The sequence below is a fragment of the Dinoponera quadriceps genome, unplaced genomic scaffold (genome assembly GCF_001313825.1).
Source record: "Dinoponera quadriceps isolate SergipeBrazil2010 unplaced genomic scaffold, ASM131382v1 scaffold120, whole genome shotgun sequence".
NCBI classification, from domain to species: Eukaryota; Metazoa; Arthropoda; class Insecta; order Hymenoptera; family Formicidae; genus Dinoponera; species Dinoponera quadriceps.
In genome coordinates this window covers 2,682,327-2,696,309 of record NW_014554309.1, presented here as the reverse complement: position 1 = coordinate 2,696,309, position 13,983 = coordinate 2,682,327, and the positions used below count along the sequence as shown (strand labels likewise).

General features: G+C 43.6%; 2 protein-coding genes across 4 annotated transcripts; one reads left to right on the top strand and one right to left on the bottom strand.

Annotated features, from left to right (window-relative positions):
- Positions 1-373: 373 nt before the first annotated feature.
- On the bottom strand, positions 374-5,632 carry LOC106745389 (phosphoenolpyruvate carboxykinase [GTP]-like). Its single transcript, XM_014620972.1, has 7 exons — positions 5,341-5,632; positions 3,541-3,801; positions 3,264-3,448; positions 2,575-2,969; positions 1,704-2,051; positions 1,343-1,609; positions 374-1,245 (listed from the first exon to the last, which is right to left on the bottom strand). Exons 1-7 carry the CDS (start codon positions 5,589-5,591, stop codon positions 787-789), a joined length of 2,166 nt encoding a protein of 721 aa, XP_014476458.1. The 5' UTR covers positions 5,592-5,632; the 3' UTR covers positions 374-786.
- Positions 5,633-9,906: 4,274 nt separating this feature from the next.
- LOC106745447 (UPF0183 protein CG7083) lies at positions 9,907-13,285 on the top strand. 3 transcript variants are annotated; one of them, XM_014621071.1, is made up of 8 exons: positions 9,907-10,549; positions 11,126-11,208; positions 11,455-11,574; positions 11,744-11,953; positions 12,045-12,194; positions 12,320-12,484; positions 12,576-12,752; positions 12,853-13,285. In XM_014621071.1, exons 1-8 carry the CDS (start codon positions 10,486-10,488, stop codon positions 13,048-13,050), a joined length of 1,167 nt encoding a protein of 388 aa, XP_014476557.1. In that variant the 5' UTR covers positions 9,907-10,485; the 3' UTR covers positions 13,051-13,285. The 3 variants fall into 3 exon arrangements, with proteins under 3 accessions (XP_014476557.1, XP_014476541.1, XP_014476548.1); XM_014621055.1 differs by having other exon boundaries at positions 9,908-10,549; positions 11,347-11,574; XM_014621062.1 differs by lacking the exon at positions 9,907-10,549 and adding an exon at positions 10,586-10,904 and having other exon boundaries at positions 11,347-11,574.
- The last annotated feature ends 698 nt before the right edge of the window (positions 13,286-13,983 follow it).

Below are 13,983 nucleotides of genomic sequence, written 5' to 3'. Positions count from 1 at the left end.
GTATCCTCCGAAGCCACGCGAGTGCAGCAGCGTTCCTGCAATTGACGGATTTGAACTGCTCTCCCGTTAGTAAAGCATCGGACGAGACAACGTTCAATCTATGCAGAATGGGATGAAGTAATTGGGACGGATTCTGAGCTAACAGAAGAGCAGGTAGACCAAACACCATTCTCAGGAATGGTGAGTACCGATGGAACAAAATCCGTAACCAACGTGCAAACGCCTGCGACTTGCGTACGCGCGTCGAATCGCATGCGTTCAGCTCGTGAATTTCCAATTCAATTTAAAGCGACTGACTTCGTTGTAATGTAGCAAAGGGAACGCACATCTTCGTAGAGAGGATTAAGGAGAGAACCAGAGTAAAAACAACATATAAGATATATAGGAAACATTGTTGTATTTTGTAGTCACACGCACCCAAGTAAATAGGAGCTTCTAAAAGACGTTTGAAAAAATAAGGATGTTTATCTTTAGACATCTTCAAGATGTCCCGAAGATGTCTTTTAGAAGTTCCTGCCGTCTGAGTGTGTATATTAAAAATTTCTCCTTGTCACATGCTGGTAGTCGATTTTCGCATTTGCAAGTAATATCTTCGTTTCTGTTAAGCGAGATTAATCAAGAGCACCGACGAGAGAAATTACAGTCGGAAATCGGTCAGTGCTCCTTTCGATTATTCCCGGACCCCAGCCGCGCGAAACTTTACCCTCAGATATGAATACTTGGAATTTTTCTTAGCAACGGATATCAACACGTCGATTGTGCGCTCGGTGGATGAGCGTGAGGAAATTAAAGATTATCGACGTTATGGGAAAGACGTTTGAGCTCCAATGCGATTGCCTCGGGTAAATCTCGTCCCACTTGAGCGTCAAAGTACTCCCCCAAATCTTCGACCTCCTTTTGCCAAAAGGTCTTCGGCAGCCGGAACAACTCCGTCATGTCCACGTCCTCGTTGAGATTTTCAACGTTGATAGATCCAGGTGTCGGCAACAGGCCGATGGCCGACTCCGCGGCGATGTCCTCGCCGTCGATCCTTCGGAGAATCCAGTCGAGTACGCGGGAGTTCTCGCCGAATCCCGGCCAGAGGAAGTTGCCGCTCGGGCTCTTCCTGAACCAGTTTACGTGGAATATCGCCGGCAGCTTGGCGTTTTTCACGTTCGCCATGCTCAGCCAGTGCGCGAGATAATGCCCGAAGTTGTAGCCGAAGAACGGTCTCATCGCGAACGGATCGTGCATGATCACTTTACCCTGCAAAGCGCGCTCGGGCTTAGTTCGACTCGCTCACTTTGATATTTAACGGTCGATATTCGTCAAATTTGAGACGCGATTAAACGGATTACGATACCTTGTGCTCAGCGGCGGCGGTAGCCTCGGACCTCATCGAGGCGCCGATGAAAACGCCGTGCTGCCAGCTTCGAGCCTGGTAAATTAAAGGCACGCCTTCGGGCCTTCGGCCTCCGAATAGTATAGCGTCGATCGGAACACCGGTTGGATCTTCCCAAGCGGGATCGATTATGGGACATTGCTTAGCCGGCGTGCAGAATCTCGAGTTCGGATGCGCAGCCGGCGTCTTCGTGCCTCTGGACCAATCGTTGCCTCTCCAGTCTACCACCTGTCGCAAAATACCGCCATTTCGCCGGTTGTTACGCTCTTGTTGTCCTCGGGAAAATTAAACAACAACAACCGAAGACATTCGTTCGTTTTACCTGAACGTTATCCCCGATTTCTTTCTCCATTCCTTCCCAATACACTCCGCCGTCGCTGGTTGAGGCCACGTTGGTGAAAATGGTATTCCTGAAGATCGTCCTCATGGCATTGGGATTTGTGCCGGAGCTCGTGCCAGGCGCGACGCCGAAGAATCCGTTCTCCGGATTGATAGCGCGCAATCGTCCCTTATCGTCGAATCTCATCCACGCGATGTCGTCACCGACACACTCGATCTTGTAACCCGGCAAAGTGGGCTGCATCATCGCAAGATTCGTCTTGCCGCACGCACTCGGGAAAGCGGCGGCGATGTAACGCTTCTTGCCCTTCGGATTCGTGATGCCTAATATCTGAAATAGCGGATAGGTCTTATTTATTTCACTTCCGCTTTCGAAATCATGCGTCTTTGTCTTAAATAACACACAATGAGTGTCTCGTGTTCGAAATCTCGAACCAAAAAGCCGTTCTATTTGTGATCGATAGCAAATCACTGTATGTTATATAAAAAAAGATAATTTAGATGAAGATTCAGACCATAAAACGTTGTCTTAAAATTCCAAGTCAATCATTCTGCCAAGATAAATCTCTGAGTTTTAACTGAGATTTATCTCCTTAAGTCTCTAATAATCGCGATATCTCGAGTAATTTCCGGTAAAATAACTTTCGTGATGCTTCATATATATATAAATTATACGTTCACTCTCGATACGCGATGAAGAGATAAACCGTTATTTACCTCGTTAATAACGAATAAGCGCAATATCACCGGTTATCGCATCGATGCCGTGAAAAAGAAATAGATTACATCGAATTGGATCAAACAACGTACAACTAAACAAAGAGGTCAAAGAAACAACAATGTCAGGCACGTACGAGCATATGTTCGGCGAGCCATCCTTCTTTCCTGGCTATCGTCGAGCCGATACGGAGGGCGAAGCATTTCTTCCCTAGCAAAGAGTTGCCGCCGTAACCGCTTCCGTAAGACACGATCTCGTTCTTCGCGGGTCGGTGTAGAATAATCGTTCTTTCGGGATCGCACGGCCACGAGTAGTTCACGACGGTCTTGGAATCGTGCCTCGGGATGCCCACCGAATGCAAACACTTGACGAAGTCGTCGTTCCCCAGCGTCTCGAGCACCTTACCTCCCATCCTGGTCATCACCCTCATCGAGCATACCACGTAAGCCGAGTCGGTAATCTCGATGCCGATTTTTGAAAGCGGCGAGCCCACGGGCCCCATGCTGAAGGGAATCACGTACATGGTACGTCCTGGTGTGTCAGAGGAAAAGACAATTATCGTCGCGTTCGCAGCTGCAACAGCTGTCGCGTTAGACGTCATGTTTGTAACATTCGTCCGTGAAGGGGATGAACCCTTTCCGAACGGGCACAACATTTCTGTCGCCGGGGTATTACAGCGATGGCATGAGACGCCAAATATGACAGATCTCGATGGGATTCTTCTTCTTCGATGAGACTTGTGTCGGGGAAACGAGCCCGTCGAAATAGAAAGAGAAAGGGGGAGAAACAGAGTCGTGAAAATACGTGAGAGGAAATTTCACTAACCCTTCATGCAACCCGGAAAACGTTGCAAGATAGCGTCGTCCATGTCGTTCGGAGACATCCAGTTGCCGAGCTCTCCGATTGTACCTTTTCGCGGTGTAGGGATGGTGTCGTTCTTCACGTCTGTGCTGATGAAGGTGCGTTTCTCAACGCGTGCGACATCCGCAGGGTTCGTTTTAGCCAGCCAGCTATTCGCACGTTGGAGAACGCGATAAATTAACAACCGCACGACATAGAAAACGCGAGTCCGGTCCTCACGAGCGGGCCGCGAAACACTTACCAATTTTCATATTTCGGTAAATTCTCGATAGTGCCGTTTTTCTGCAGAATATTCAGAAGTTGCACGTATTCCGCGTCTGTGCCGTTGCAGATGTAGATGTCCTTGGGACAGCACAGAGAAGCACACTCCTCGATGTAGTGGCGGAGCTTCGCCGAGATTTCTACCGCGGACGCATTCAATAACGGTGTTTTGCCAATGTAATCGTAATCATATTTGACCGACGGATTTTTCGCTGCGTGGGTCACCAGAAATTTCGGGAATCTGAAAGAAGCACAACGGTTCCCTATTTTTCAGATCTTTCTCACAATTTACACACATACACACGGCGTGTGTGTCGCGTATTCTTCAATTTTCAAATTTTCATCTAATATTTTTCATACGCGAGAGGAAAAGGAAAGGCAATTTGTGCGGTTTGTAATACGTGCTGAAATTCACTTTTACTTTTACTATGAGCCAGTAGTTAACGATTCTCGTCGCTATCAGTTCAGCTGGTAACAGGCGGGCTCGCCGCATATTTACGACACTATCGTCCGTGCAAGTCTACGCTCCTCGTTCATGGTCATCGAAACCTTGCGAAACGAAAATTTGCTTCCCGCGTGTTGCAAGATGTGACATCGTTGCGTCAGGGAAGCTCGATTTCAAAGCAGGATGTAAAGCACACTGCCCACTGGTGGGGGGATGGGGAGAGGGTGATATCACGTTTCTCTTCTCTCAGTTATCGCAGCTGCTTTGTTTCTATTCCATTTCTCGATATCTCACTTATTGATCGGGATTTTTACCGTATGCCCCACTTAAAACATCTCCGAGCGGAAGATTTCAGGTAGACTTCGAGATGAGACTTTAATTCGTGGCTCTAAGTCGTAAAGATACGCGATATTAAAAACTGGAAAATCGCGATAAGTGATAACCCCCCCCCCCCAAATCCTTCTACCTTGAACTTTCTCTGCTGAGGAAAATTCGATTCCGAATTGCTCGGGGGATCCGCTAGATTATGCGGATAAAGAAGTGAGACGCGGGCATACGCGTGTTGCTTTATTATATAACTTTTTTTATTTATAGAGCCTGACGCTTTCACATTCGCTACCTATAATTGCGCTCCGCAGACACCTGCGGCTCAGGCTCCCTCATTGACCTCTTTGCATCAAACTGATTGTTTATCCGCGAGAGTCTGCCCGAGTCTTCTCTATCTTCTTTTAATTTGAAGCGCTTACCCGAAGCGCTTCTCGCGCGCTCGCGACGTTGGTTCGTTAAGTTTTGAAAGGTTGAGCAGAAAAGGCAGCGTTGAAGCGAAACTTCGCTTTGGGAAGAGAGGAGGGGCAAAAGTATCGAATGCCAAATACAAAGTATCTCGATCGTTCCCAACGAATTTCGACCTTCTTCGGTGTGCAAAAATTAACATAACAATCAATCCGTCGTGAGCAGTACAGAGTAATAATAATGCAAAGCCGTTCAAATGAAAAATCAAATATGAGACGACTGTGACCCGTGAAATGTTAGAGGCGAAAGTACAAAGCTCGTCGCGCAATTAATAAAAAGGATAACTTGTGCATCGCCGAAGCAAGAGTAGAACAGAAACAGGAAATCGAATGTGTCTCGATGTTAACACAGCTAAGAACGATACGATAATTAACAAGCATCGTACGGCTAAGGTACGAATTTAAATTCCGCTTAAATTTCACTGCGCTTAAGACGGGGAGCCCGCTTACTTCGAGCTTCCGACTGCGGAGTGATAACCGTCTTAATCGATGATAATATAACGAGCGTCGTAATGCAAATGAAAATAATGAACAGGGCACTTACGGGGACTGATGGTAAATATCGACGGCGTGTGGCATCTTGCGGGCTCTCTCGTTCCTGAAGGCCGACGGTGTTAACAGATGTATGGAACGGCTGTTGTTGAACGTCTTCGTGACATAAATTGTACTGAAATTCGTTCGTGCGGCGACGCTGTCCCTAAAGCCGGAATCGACGAAGAAGTTCCTGCTGCCGTCGAACCGTCGCGAAATTCGCGCCAGGTCTTGCCAGCTGATGCGGTGGAGTTTAGGCGGCATGTCGGCCTGCCTCGTCGGAAAGACTTCTTTATATGCGACAGCCAAATATATTGTGCTCGAACGAGCCCGCGAGATCCTCCCGTCCGATTGGTTGATGAGCGCTGTCACCGTTGGACCACCGATAAGATAGTGGGGAGCGCGCGTTAACGTGCGATTAACAACGAAACGGCCGATGAGGTTTACGTGGCAGCCACGCGCAGCACTTCCGAGTGGCTAACGCTTTCCTACGAAGCGGCCCGCGCTCCTTCCCGCTAGCTCGGGATTCGATAAAGAGATAGATAGTTGAAAATCAAGCGACGCGACACCTTTTACGTCACGAGCGAGCCCGCGCGGGAAAGGCGAGAAAAATGGTCTCTCCTGGTTTGTCGTAGTTGCGCGAAACGGGTTTGCGATATTGAACTATACTGTATCGAATGACAAAGGATCCGTTACATACGTGTGTATACGCGTGTGTGCGCGCGTGGGCCGCGGTCGGGTGTCCACCTTGGGAAAGCAAAAGTGGGGTGGCGATGACGATTAAAACTCGCTTTCGCATTAAAACGGGAATCTCCGCTCGGACGCTGATTTTATACCGAAAGTCGTTAACTCACTCTCGCTGTTCTATTTCCGTGTGAGCGTGTGCCTCGCTCATCGACTTTCAGATTTTCCGCTATCTACCTCACGCACACATCGCCTCTCACGCTCACGCGCGTGTCACTCGCTCGTACACACCGCGCCGGCCGACAAACGGGTAAGACCGCTATTCGCGGCCCGCGCAATTATGGGCTCCGACGAAAGGGATCGTGCCTTTTATTCGGCCCACTCGACATTCCGCACAAAACATTGATAAGTGATAATGAGCTGTAGAATTTTATTTAATCGTGTTTACGACTAGACGATACGCGCGCGCGCGCGCGCGGAACGAAAGGAGAGAATTATACCGCCGGGTAAATCATATCATTGTCATCCGGAGTCGCGTTTACGCGTTCGCGATACTCTCACTTTCTCTCTCTCTTTCTCTCCCGCGCATAGTCCCTCGCAATATCCCCCGCAATAACATCTACATAGATAATGTAGGCATCTTTGAATATGTAAACTTGAAAAATTCCACATTTGCATACATACACAAGGTGTTCTTATAGATAAGATAAAGGCGGCGATACCGCACGCAAAGTTTTCACGAAAATAAACTTTATTTCCTTTCTTGAAAACAGCGAAAGAGAAGGGTAAAGAGGAAACGCGTTCTGTAATGATGTATATGTATATATATAATGTATATATAATGTGTATATAATAACTCTTATCACATTCGTATCAGTGTCAATATCATAAAGCAAGGTTCAAAGAAGAATGTTCAAGTGAGAAGAATACAAACCGGATCACCTTATCGTACGCAATCGCTGCCTCATGCCTCGTCATAAATTTATTTATCTCGCCTACTTCCGCGTTTTTAACATGTACCGCAAAAGTTAGATATCCGGAAAAGAATTCCGGGGGAGGTGATTAATTCCGCGGATTGTACTATCATCGAGAAGCCACCCGGGTGGAAGGATTTCACCCTTGGAAACGATGTTGTCGTGTAAAAACACTTGGAAATGAATTTGCGTAATCGTTCATACATAGTCGTCGATTAAATCCGTAGTGCGAAAAAAAAAATACAACGCATTACATTAGCATCGGAGCAGATTACTAAAAATAACTGTTATTCCGGTTCCCCTGGTTCGTTTCTCGCGTCCGTATAAGATTGTGAACGCTAAAAAGGAAGAAGAGAAGTTAAATCCACTCCCTTTCTGTGATACCGGATAACACCAGCGTTGTTCGGTTCGATTAATTGAACTTCGCTCCTCCTGTGATTTTAAAATGGCGGCCACGCTCTCGCGTGTCTTAACGGAAGTAATATATTTTCCGGGGCAACGTGTATCTTCTCGATGCATTTTTCACGAGTTTCCAGCGAAAAAACTCAACTCGGGATTAGAATGATTATTGATTTGAGAGCGCAGCTCTAAACGCACAGCTGGCTGTCTCGCGTGTAACGAGGCACACCGATATGGCGCAACAGAGAAACTAATTAAGCGATTATTAACAATCGTTTCTTGTGTGCGACTGAAACAAACGGAGTAAATGATGCAATAGTATTTAGAATTGCTGCGCGTCCATTATATAAAAGAGAGAGAGAGAGAGAAAGAGGATATAACGCGCGTACGTATGTAATTGGCAATGAAGAAATGAAAAGGGCACGAACGATAGCTCATGGGGCATAAATAAGCACGTTTTAATATTTTTATTTTTATTTCTTTTTTAATGAACATGACTTTGTCCTTTCGCTGTTGTGTTATCATGGAAAATATCGGATTTATACATTATCGCAGCCAGACGGTAGGTGGACTACGGACCAAAGCCAGGAGCGGATCCCGTTCAAGTTACATCGCCGACGAAGCGGCGCCCATCAGTGACGGCTCTACGGTCGACGTAGCTTAAACAGTTGATTGGTTGATCGTGAAAACAGGTGATTCGTATATATCATATAATACATGAAATATACAAAAACCGAGATTGTTTAACGTCATGTTATATTATATCAATATTCACGAACGAAATTCTTCCATATACTCGTAATAATAATAATATAATTGTTGCATATTCATTCAATTGTATAAATTGATCTACATTTTACATTGCTAACGATTGTTACTCGATGATTTATCGGTCGACATACGCGCACATAACAGGAAGTCATCACTCCCCTACGTACACGTTACGCGTTATTTACTCATACCTAAGGAAATTTTCCATCTTTATTGGTTTAGCATTTACATAGTTGCCAGATATTTCTTTTTTTTTTTCACATCGCTGGAAGTTTGAGAATTCCGATGTATGTCGTTATATGAATAATATTCTTCTCTCGCGTCCACGCTGCCGAATCGCGGGCTCGCGAATGGCGAAATCATACATATAACAGACGCACGCACAAACACATGTCAAGTGGCCTGACGTAGCTGGAGGCTCGACTCGTGTGGCCTACGACTTGCTTATCAAGGATATTGCATAAGAGGAAGGCTCGACTTGGCATGATGTATATGTCGATATCGATTTCGTAAGAAAAGAGAGGGGGGATAGAGGAGGAGAGGGGGGAGGAGGAGGGAGGAGAAATAGAAGGAGAATAGCGCTTGACTAACGTTATTTCACCTTCTCGCTGACGTTCTTTTGCATTTATTTTCTTCAATTTGTCAAAGTACGCGTGTCGCAAGAATACGTTGTGTAATGAACGCGTGCGAAAATTTATTACAATGATGAGCGTGTAAAAGAAAGGAACAATTATTTATTTATTTCGTATACGTATCGGATATACTTTCTTCCTCCTATCACGTTTGTTTTATCCGCGGAAATTTTAGAAAGTTCACGCGAGAGAGACCGACGCGCATTTACGGCGTTGAGTACGGACTCGTAGACGGAACAAAGTGTAAAACAGCTGACACAGGTCAGAGATAGGAGGAGGAATGAAACGAATGTGCCGCCTCATGTGTCTCCTTCTACATGCAGGTATTTTTTTTCCTTCACCTTCAGACGGCTGTGTCCGTTGCATGCGTGTGTAGCGGGAACGTGCGGTGGTTGGAGAAAAGTCTTTTCTTTTTTTCTTTATCACAAACGGCTGCGATTTGCAAATCACTTGAATATCATGTGTTTCCTTTTTCTCTTCCTTTATCACGATGTGTTCATTTAGCGAAACGAAAAACATCTATAAACGCCTGATATTTGCCAGCTTCGTTGCCTAACGTATTTACAATGAAGGAGCCCCCCAGCGACGAGTTGAGCAATTCCCCCGAGCGTTATTATCATGGTCTTTAACCTCCGCACTTCGTAATAAAGAGGAGAGATCTGCGGAGACCCGCGCTCTATTTTTGAAACTGACATTACGAAACATCATCTCGAGTGTCCGTGATACTGCACGGGGAATAATTGCAATAATTGCAATGTATTTTATTTATTTCGTCAGTTAAAATCGCGCGAATGAGGAAGGGGGGACTTGTTTTTCTCCTTGCTCGACCTCTCGGGGAGGCTTGGCTCGCTTGGGAAAGAAAAAAATCTCGACGATACACACATCCAAGTCGGAAACATGCTGCGTTTTCAAATTGCCGCTAAGCAACGGTCGATTGCCTCAATTGTCTTGATTGCCTCGATCGTCAGAGAAGAATAAATCGTTAAAATTGATGTCGCAAGTTACGGAATATCCCGTACGCCAGAACCAATTATGCCATTTGCGAAGTCACGCACGTAATTCTTGGTTAAAGACGCGGCTGTGTTCGCTCTTCTGTCGCGATCTCATCGCAGATGGAACTCGGGATAATTGCAGGGCGCCGATATTACCGACCACGGCCATTTGTTATAAATCTGTGGAAGCTCGTGTACAGTTATCATCCGTGCAGGACATGCATGTATCATTTGGCTTATTCTTACGCGAAATACACAAACTTTTTTCACATGTGACCGCCTTTACGTTAGTCGATTCGTGTCGTTAAACTGGCCGGAAGAAAGGGGGTTTACGGGTAAGGTGCAGAAAGTGCGCGGCTTCGTGCACTTGGAATTCATAAAGGTAACCGTATAGATTCTTTTACGAAAAGGCTCTTCTTCATACTTCGTATTCCGCGGTGTGTATCAGCTGTTCAGTGACAGTTCGCCAATCGTAGAGGCCGTAGGAACCATAGAAGCGTCAAAACAGAGGAAGAAGTTTATTGTTTGGGACACAACTACAACATGGCTATCTGTGTGATTAATAATCAAGCGACACATCAATAGACAAAGAAGCAACGCAATACTCGCGAAGAAGTGAAAGCAATTCTCATGATAATTCGAATCACTTTGCGCTCGGCGTACAGTTCCGTTGTTCCAAACGAGGCGGTACGAGGCAAGAGATAAAATGTTGGAGCTGGAGGTGGTGCCCGAAAGGTCTCTTGGATGCGAGCAGTGGGAATTTATTTTAGGCAAGTGATGAAACGGAGAGAGCGAGACGAGTGTGTTATTGTTATGATCTTCGCGTGACGCGCATTAAATTTATCGCGTGAAATTTTACCCAACGATCGGATCGCGCACAGCTGATCGGTCGCGATGTCTTGCGACATCGGCGAGCGTGCCTAGCTACGCACTACGTGACTTGTCCAGTCCCTACTTTCGATCTGTTTACTCGTCTAAATATTCCACTGATCCACCAACGACACCAGATATCATCGTTATTTATTGATTTATTTTCCATCGTTTAACAATACGCACGTAATGTAACGAATCTGTCGAATATTTTTAATCCTTTGTGTCCGCTCCATCTATTACATCAGCATGCATGTGAGTAAACAACAAATATACTGTGACGAGCGTATAATCGACTATAGATATGCGCATGATGTTTGTGCTCTTAACATAAGGAATGAAATGAGAAATAGATGTAAACACTAAATGGAATATGGAGAGAAAGTAAAATACGAGATAATGACACTTGTTATCTGTCATTCAAATAATTACAGGCGCTGACTTAAACATTAATTTTGCCTATACTTTTGTTGCAGGTATGCATTTCTCTCAGTCAGTATCAATAATACAATCTCAAGTCGGTGTTATAAGAGGAGTACAAGTACTTTATAGCGACAGTGTAAGTGCATCCCGATATTTATTAAATGTACAACTTGTGTAAGAGCTTCTAAATATATACCAAATGCTAGCCTTTTCACAATCGTGCAGGCGAACAATTAATAAAACGATACATTGAGCATTGAATGTGCATTTGCAGAACCCGTTAGACGTAGATTTAGTGATAAATTTACCTCACGATGGAATTCGGCTTATATTCGATCCCATTGTACAAAGGCTTAAGATAATTGAAATTTACAATATGAAGTTGGTGAAATTGAAGTATTGCGGTTTGCCGTTCAATTCGCCGGAGGTGTTACCCTCGATCGAGCAGATAGAGCATTCTTTCGGAGCGACCCATCCTGGTGTTTACGACAGTGAAAAACAGGTATGCCATTATCTTCGATTCAATGGGCAAAAGGCAATGCACAGCAATGCATATTAAGATTTACTGTTCGATAAAAATAATTTTATATAGAATTTTAATATAGAATAAGTATAATTTATGTGGTATTTACACAGTGCATATATATAATAAATGTAACAATGAATCGTAGGTGTTCGTGCTGAATTTCCGAGGACTGTCGTTTTACTTTCCAATCGACTCAAAGTTCCAGCCCGGCTATGCTCATGGATTAGGCTCGTTGCAGTTCCCTAACGGGACTTCTCCTCTGGTTGCAAAAACGGCGATTTATATCGGAAATATGCCAGCCGGTGGTAGTAGCGAAGAACACGGCTCGAAAGCGCCACCGCCACCTTTACCGCTTGTAATTACGCTTTTAAGCTTCGGCCGCATTTGCGTGTGATCTCTTCTAAAATAAGATGAATGGATCGTTAACGCGCCATGTCTTTTAACAGGTCTGTTATCATAACAATTTGTACTTAGAAAAAGCTGATATCATTAGAGACAAAGCACGCACCAGGGGGCTTAGATTGCATCTCTTCACAGAAGGTAGTTCCGGAACGAGGGTACTATTGGAGCCGAAGAAACGATGTTTAATCAAAGAGGTTATACTTTACCATTAGATCGTATAACGCTGGGACAAATTTAAGATCATATTTGAAATATACCGTTCGCAGAAACGAGACTTGGAATTCGTATGATTAATTGTGACTATCCTTTATCACTTCAGGTATTATTCGGAGACACTTGCGAAGATGTTTTAAGTGCACTCGGTGCCCCGTCTAGAGTATTCTATAAAGCCGAAGACAAGATGCGTATCCACAGTCCACACGCGCACAAGCGGGACAAAATAAGACGGTCGGACTTCTTCTATAATTATTTTACTTTAGGTTTGGTGAGTATTGTATTTTCGTCCTATTATGTACTTTTTTTTTATCTGTGTGTTGATCTTGTTTTTCTTTTTTTGCATTTACTATTGTTCACAGGATGTCTTATTCAACGCCAAAACTCAATGCGTGAAAAAGTTTGTACTTCACACCAATTATCCGGGACACTACAACTTTAATATGTATCACCGTTGCGAATTTTCTTTAACTTTGCCTCCTGAGAATAATTCCACGGAATCGGGAAAACTGATCGACGTTTCTCCCTCTCCCGTTACGGTAAGATATTTCGATACGTTTTTTTTTCTTCTTTTAACGAGACACTTTACATTATTATTCTATTATTAACGAGAGCTCGATCTAATCTTACTTTGCATAGATCACTGCCTATACAAAATGGGATAGAGTGAGCGAGCAACTGAAAGCAAGCGCGCGCCCCGTGGTATTGAATCGTGCATCTTCAACAAACACAACCAATCCATTTGGCTGCACATTTTGTTACGGTATACGTGATGCAATTGTCGAAGTTATGGCAAACCAACATATCGCGAGTGTAACTTTATACAGAGCAGCGTGACGTTGATAATTTACATGAACCAACGCATTATGGTGCGTAACTTGAGACAACGGTAAAGAACGATTATTCATGATAGAGTCGTTTTATCTCCTAAGATCTTAAATCTGGCGAATAAAGGTAAGAGAGAGAGAGAGAGAGAGAGAGAGAGAGAGAGTGAAAGGAGGGTAATAAACATAGGACTGTTCACTTTACTTGTACCTTTTGCAATTACAGTTTCTTTGTTATCTTTTTCTTTCTCTCTTCTTTTCTTCAATCCAAACATATGCCCAAACGTATGTCCATATATTATTTAAAATACAGAAAGTGTTATAAGAGATGTAACTAAAATGAACAGATTAAACTAAAATGGTAATAGTTATACACAAAATAATATTGGGTGAAACGTATATTTGTAAATCACTTGTGAATAATTTTGAATATACATTTGTATATGTATTAGGATATATTTTACACATTTAACGAGCGCTAATACATTTACAAACGTGTGTTTAAAATCTTCATCTGTTATTAGTGAATATATTTTGCCCAATACGCGCATAGAATACTGAGCTTTTTTCTAAAATTAATATTATCACGATTTTAGAATACACGGATGTTATATAAATAAGTTATATAAGACGTGAATATTACAATGATAAAACAGTGGTTATATGTAAGATGTATAAAACTTAGATATTATTTCAAAACACTTGTGTAGTTACATGTAAGATATACCATTTTGTTCAAGTGTTTTTTCGCAATTTTGGATGCTGGCATTATTTTCAAGTTGATTTTACCTTAACGAAAATTTCATTGAAAGCTGTCTTTTTGTATGACTAATTATCATTGTGATTTTTAACATTAAATATCTTGACTAAGCAACTAATTGTATTGTAATTAAACAAAGATTTTGTTACTTATGTGTTTACAACTAAATATTGATATCTTTTTATC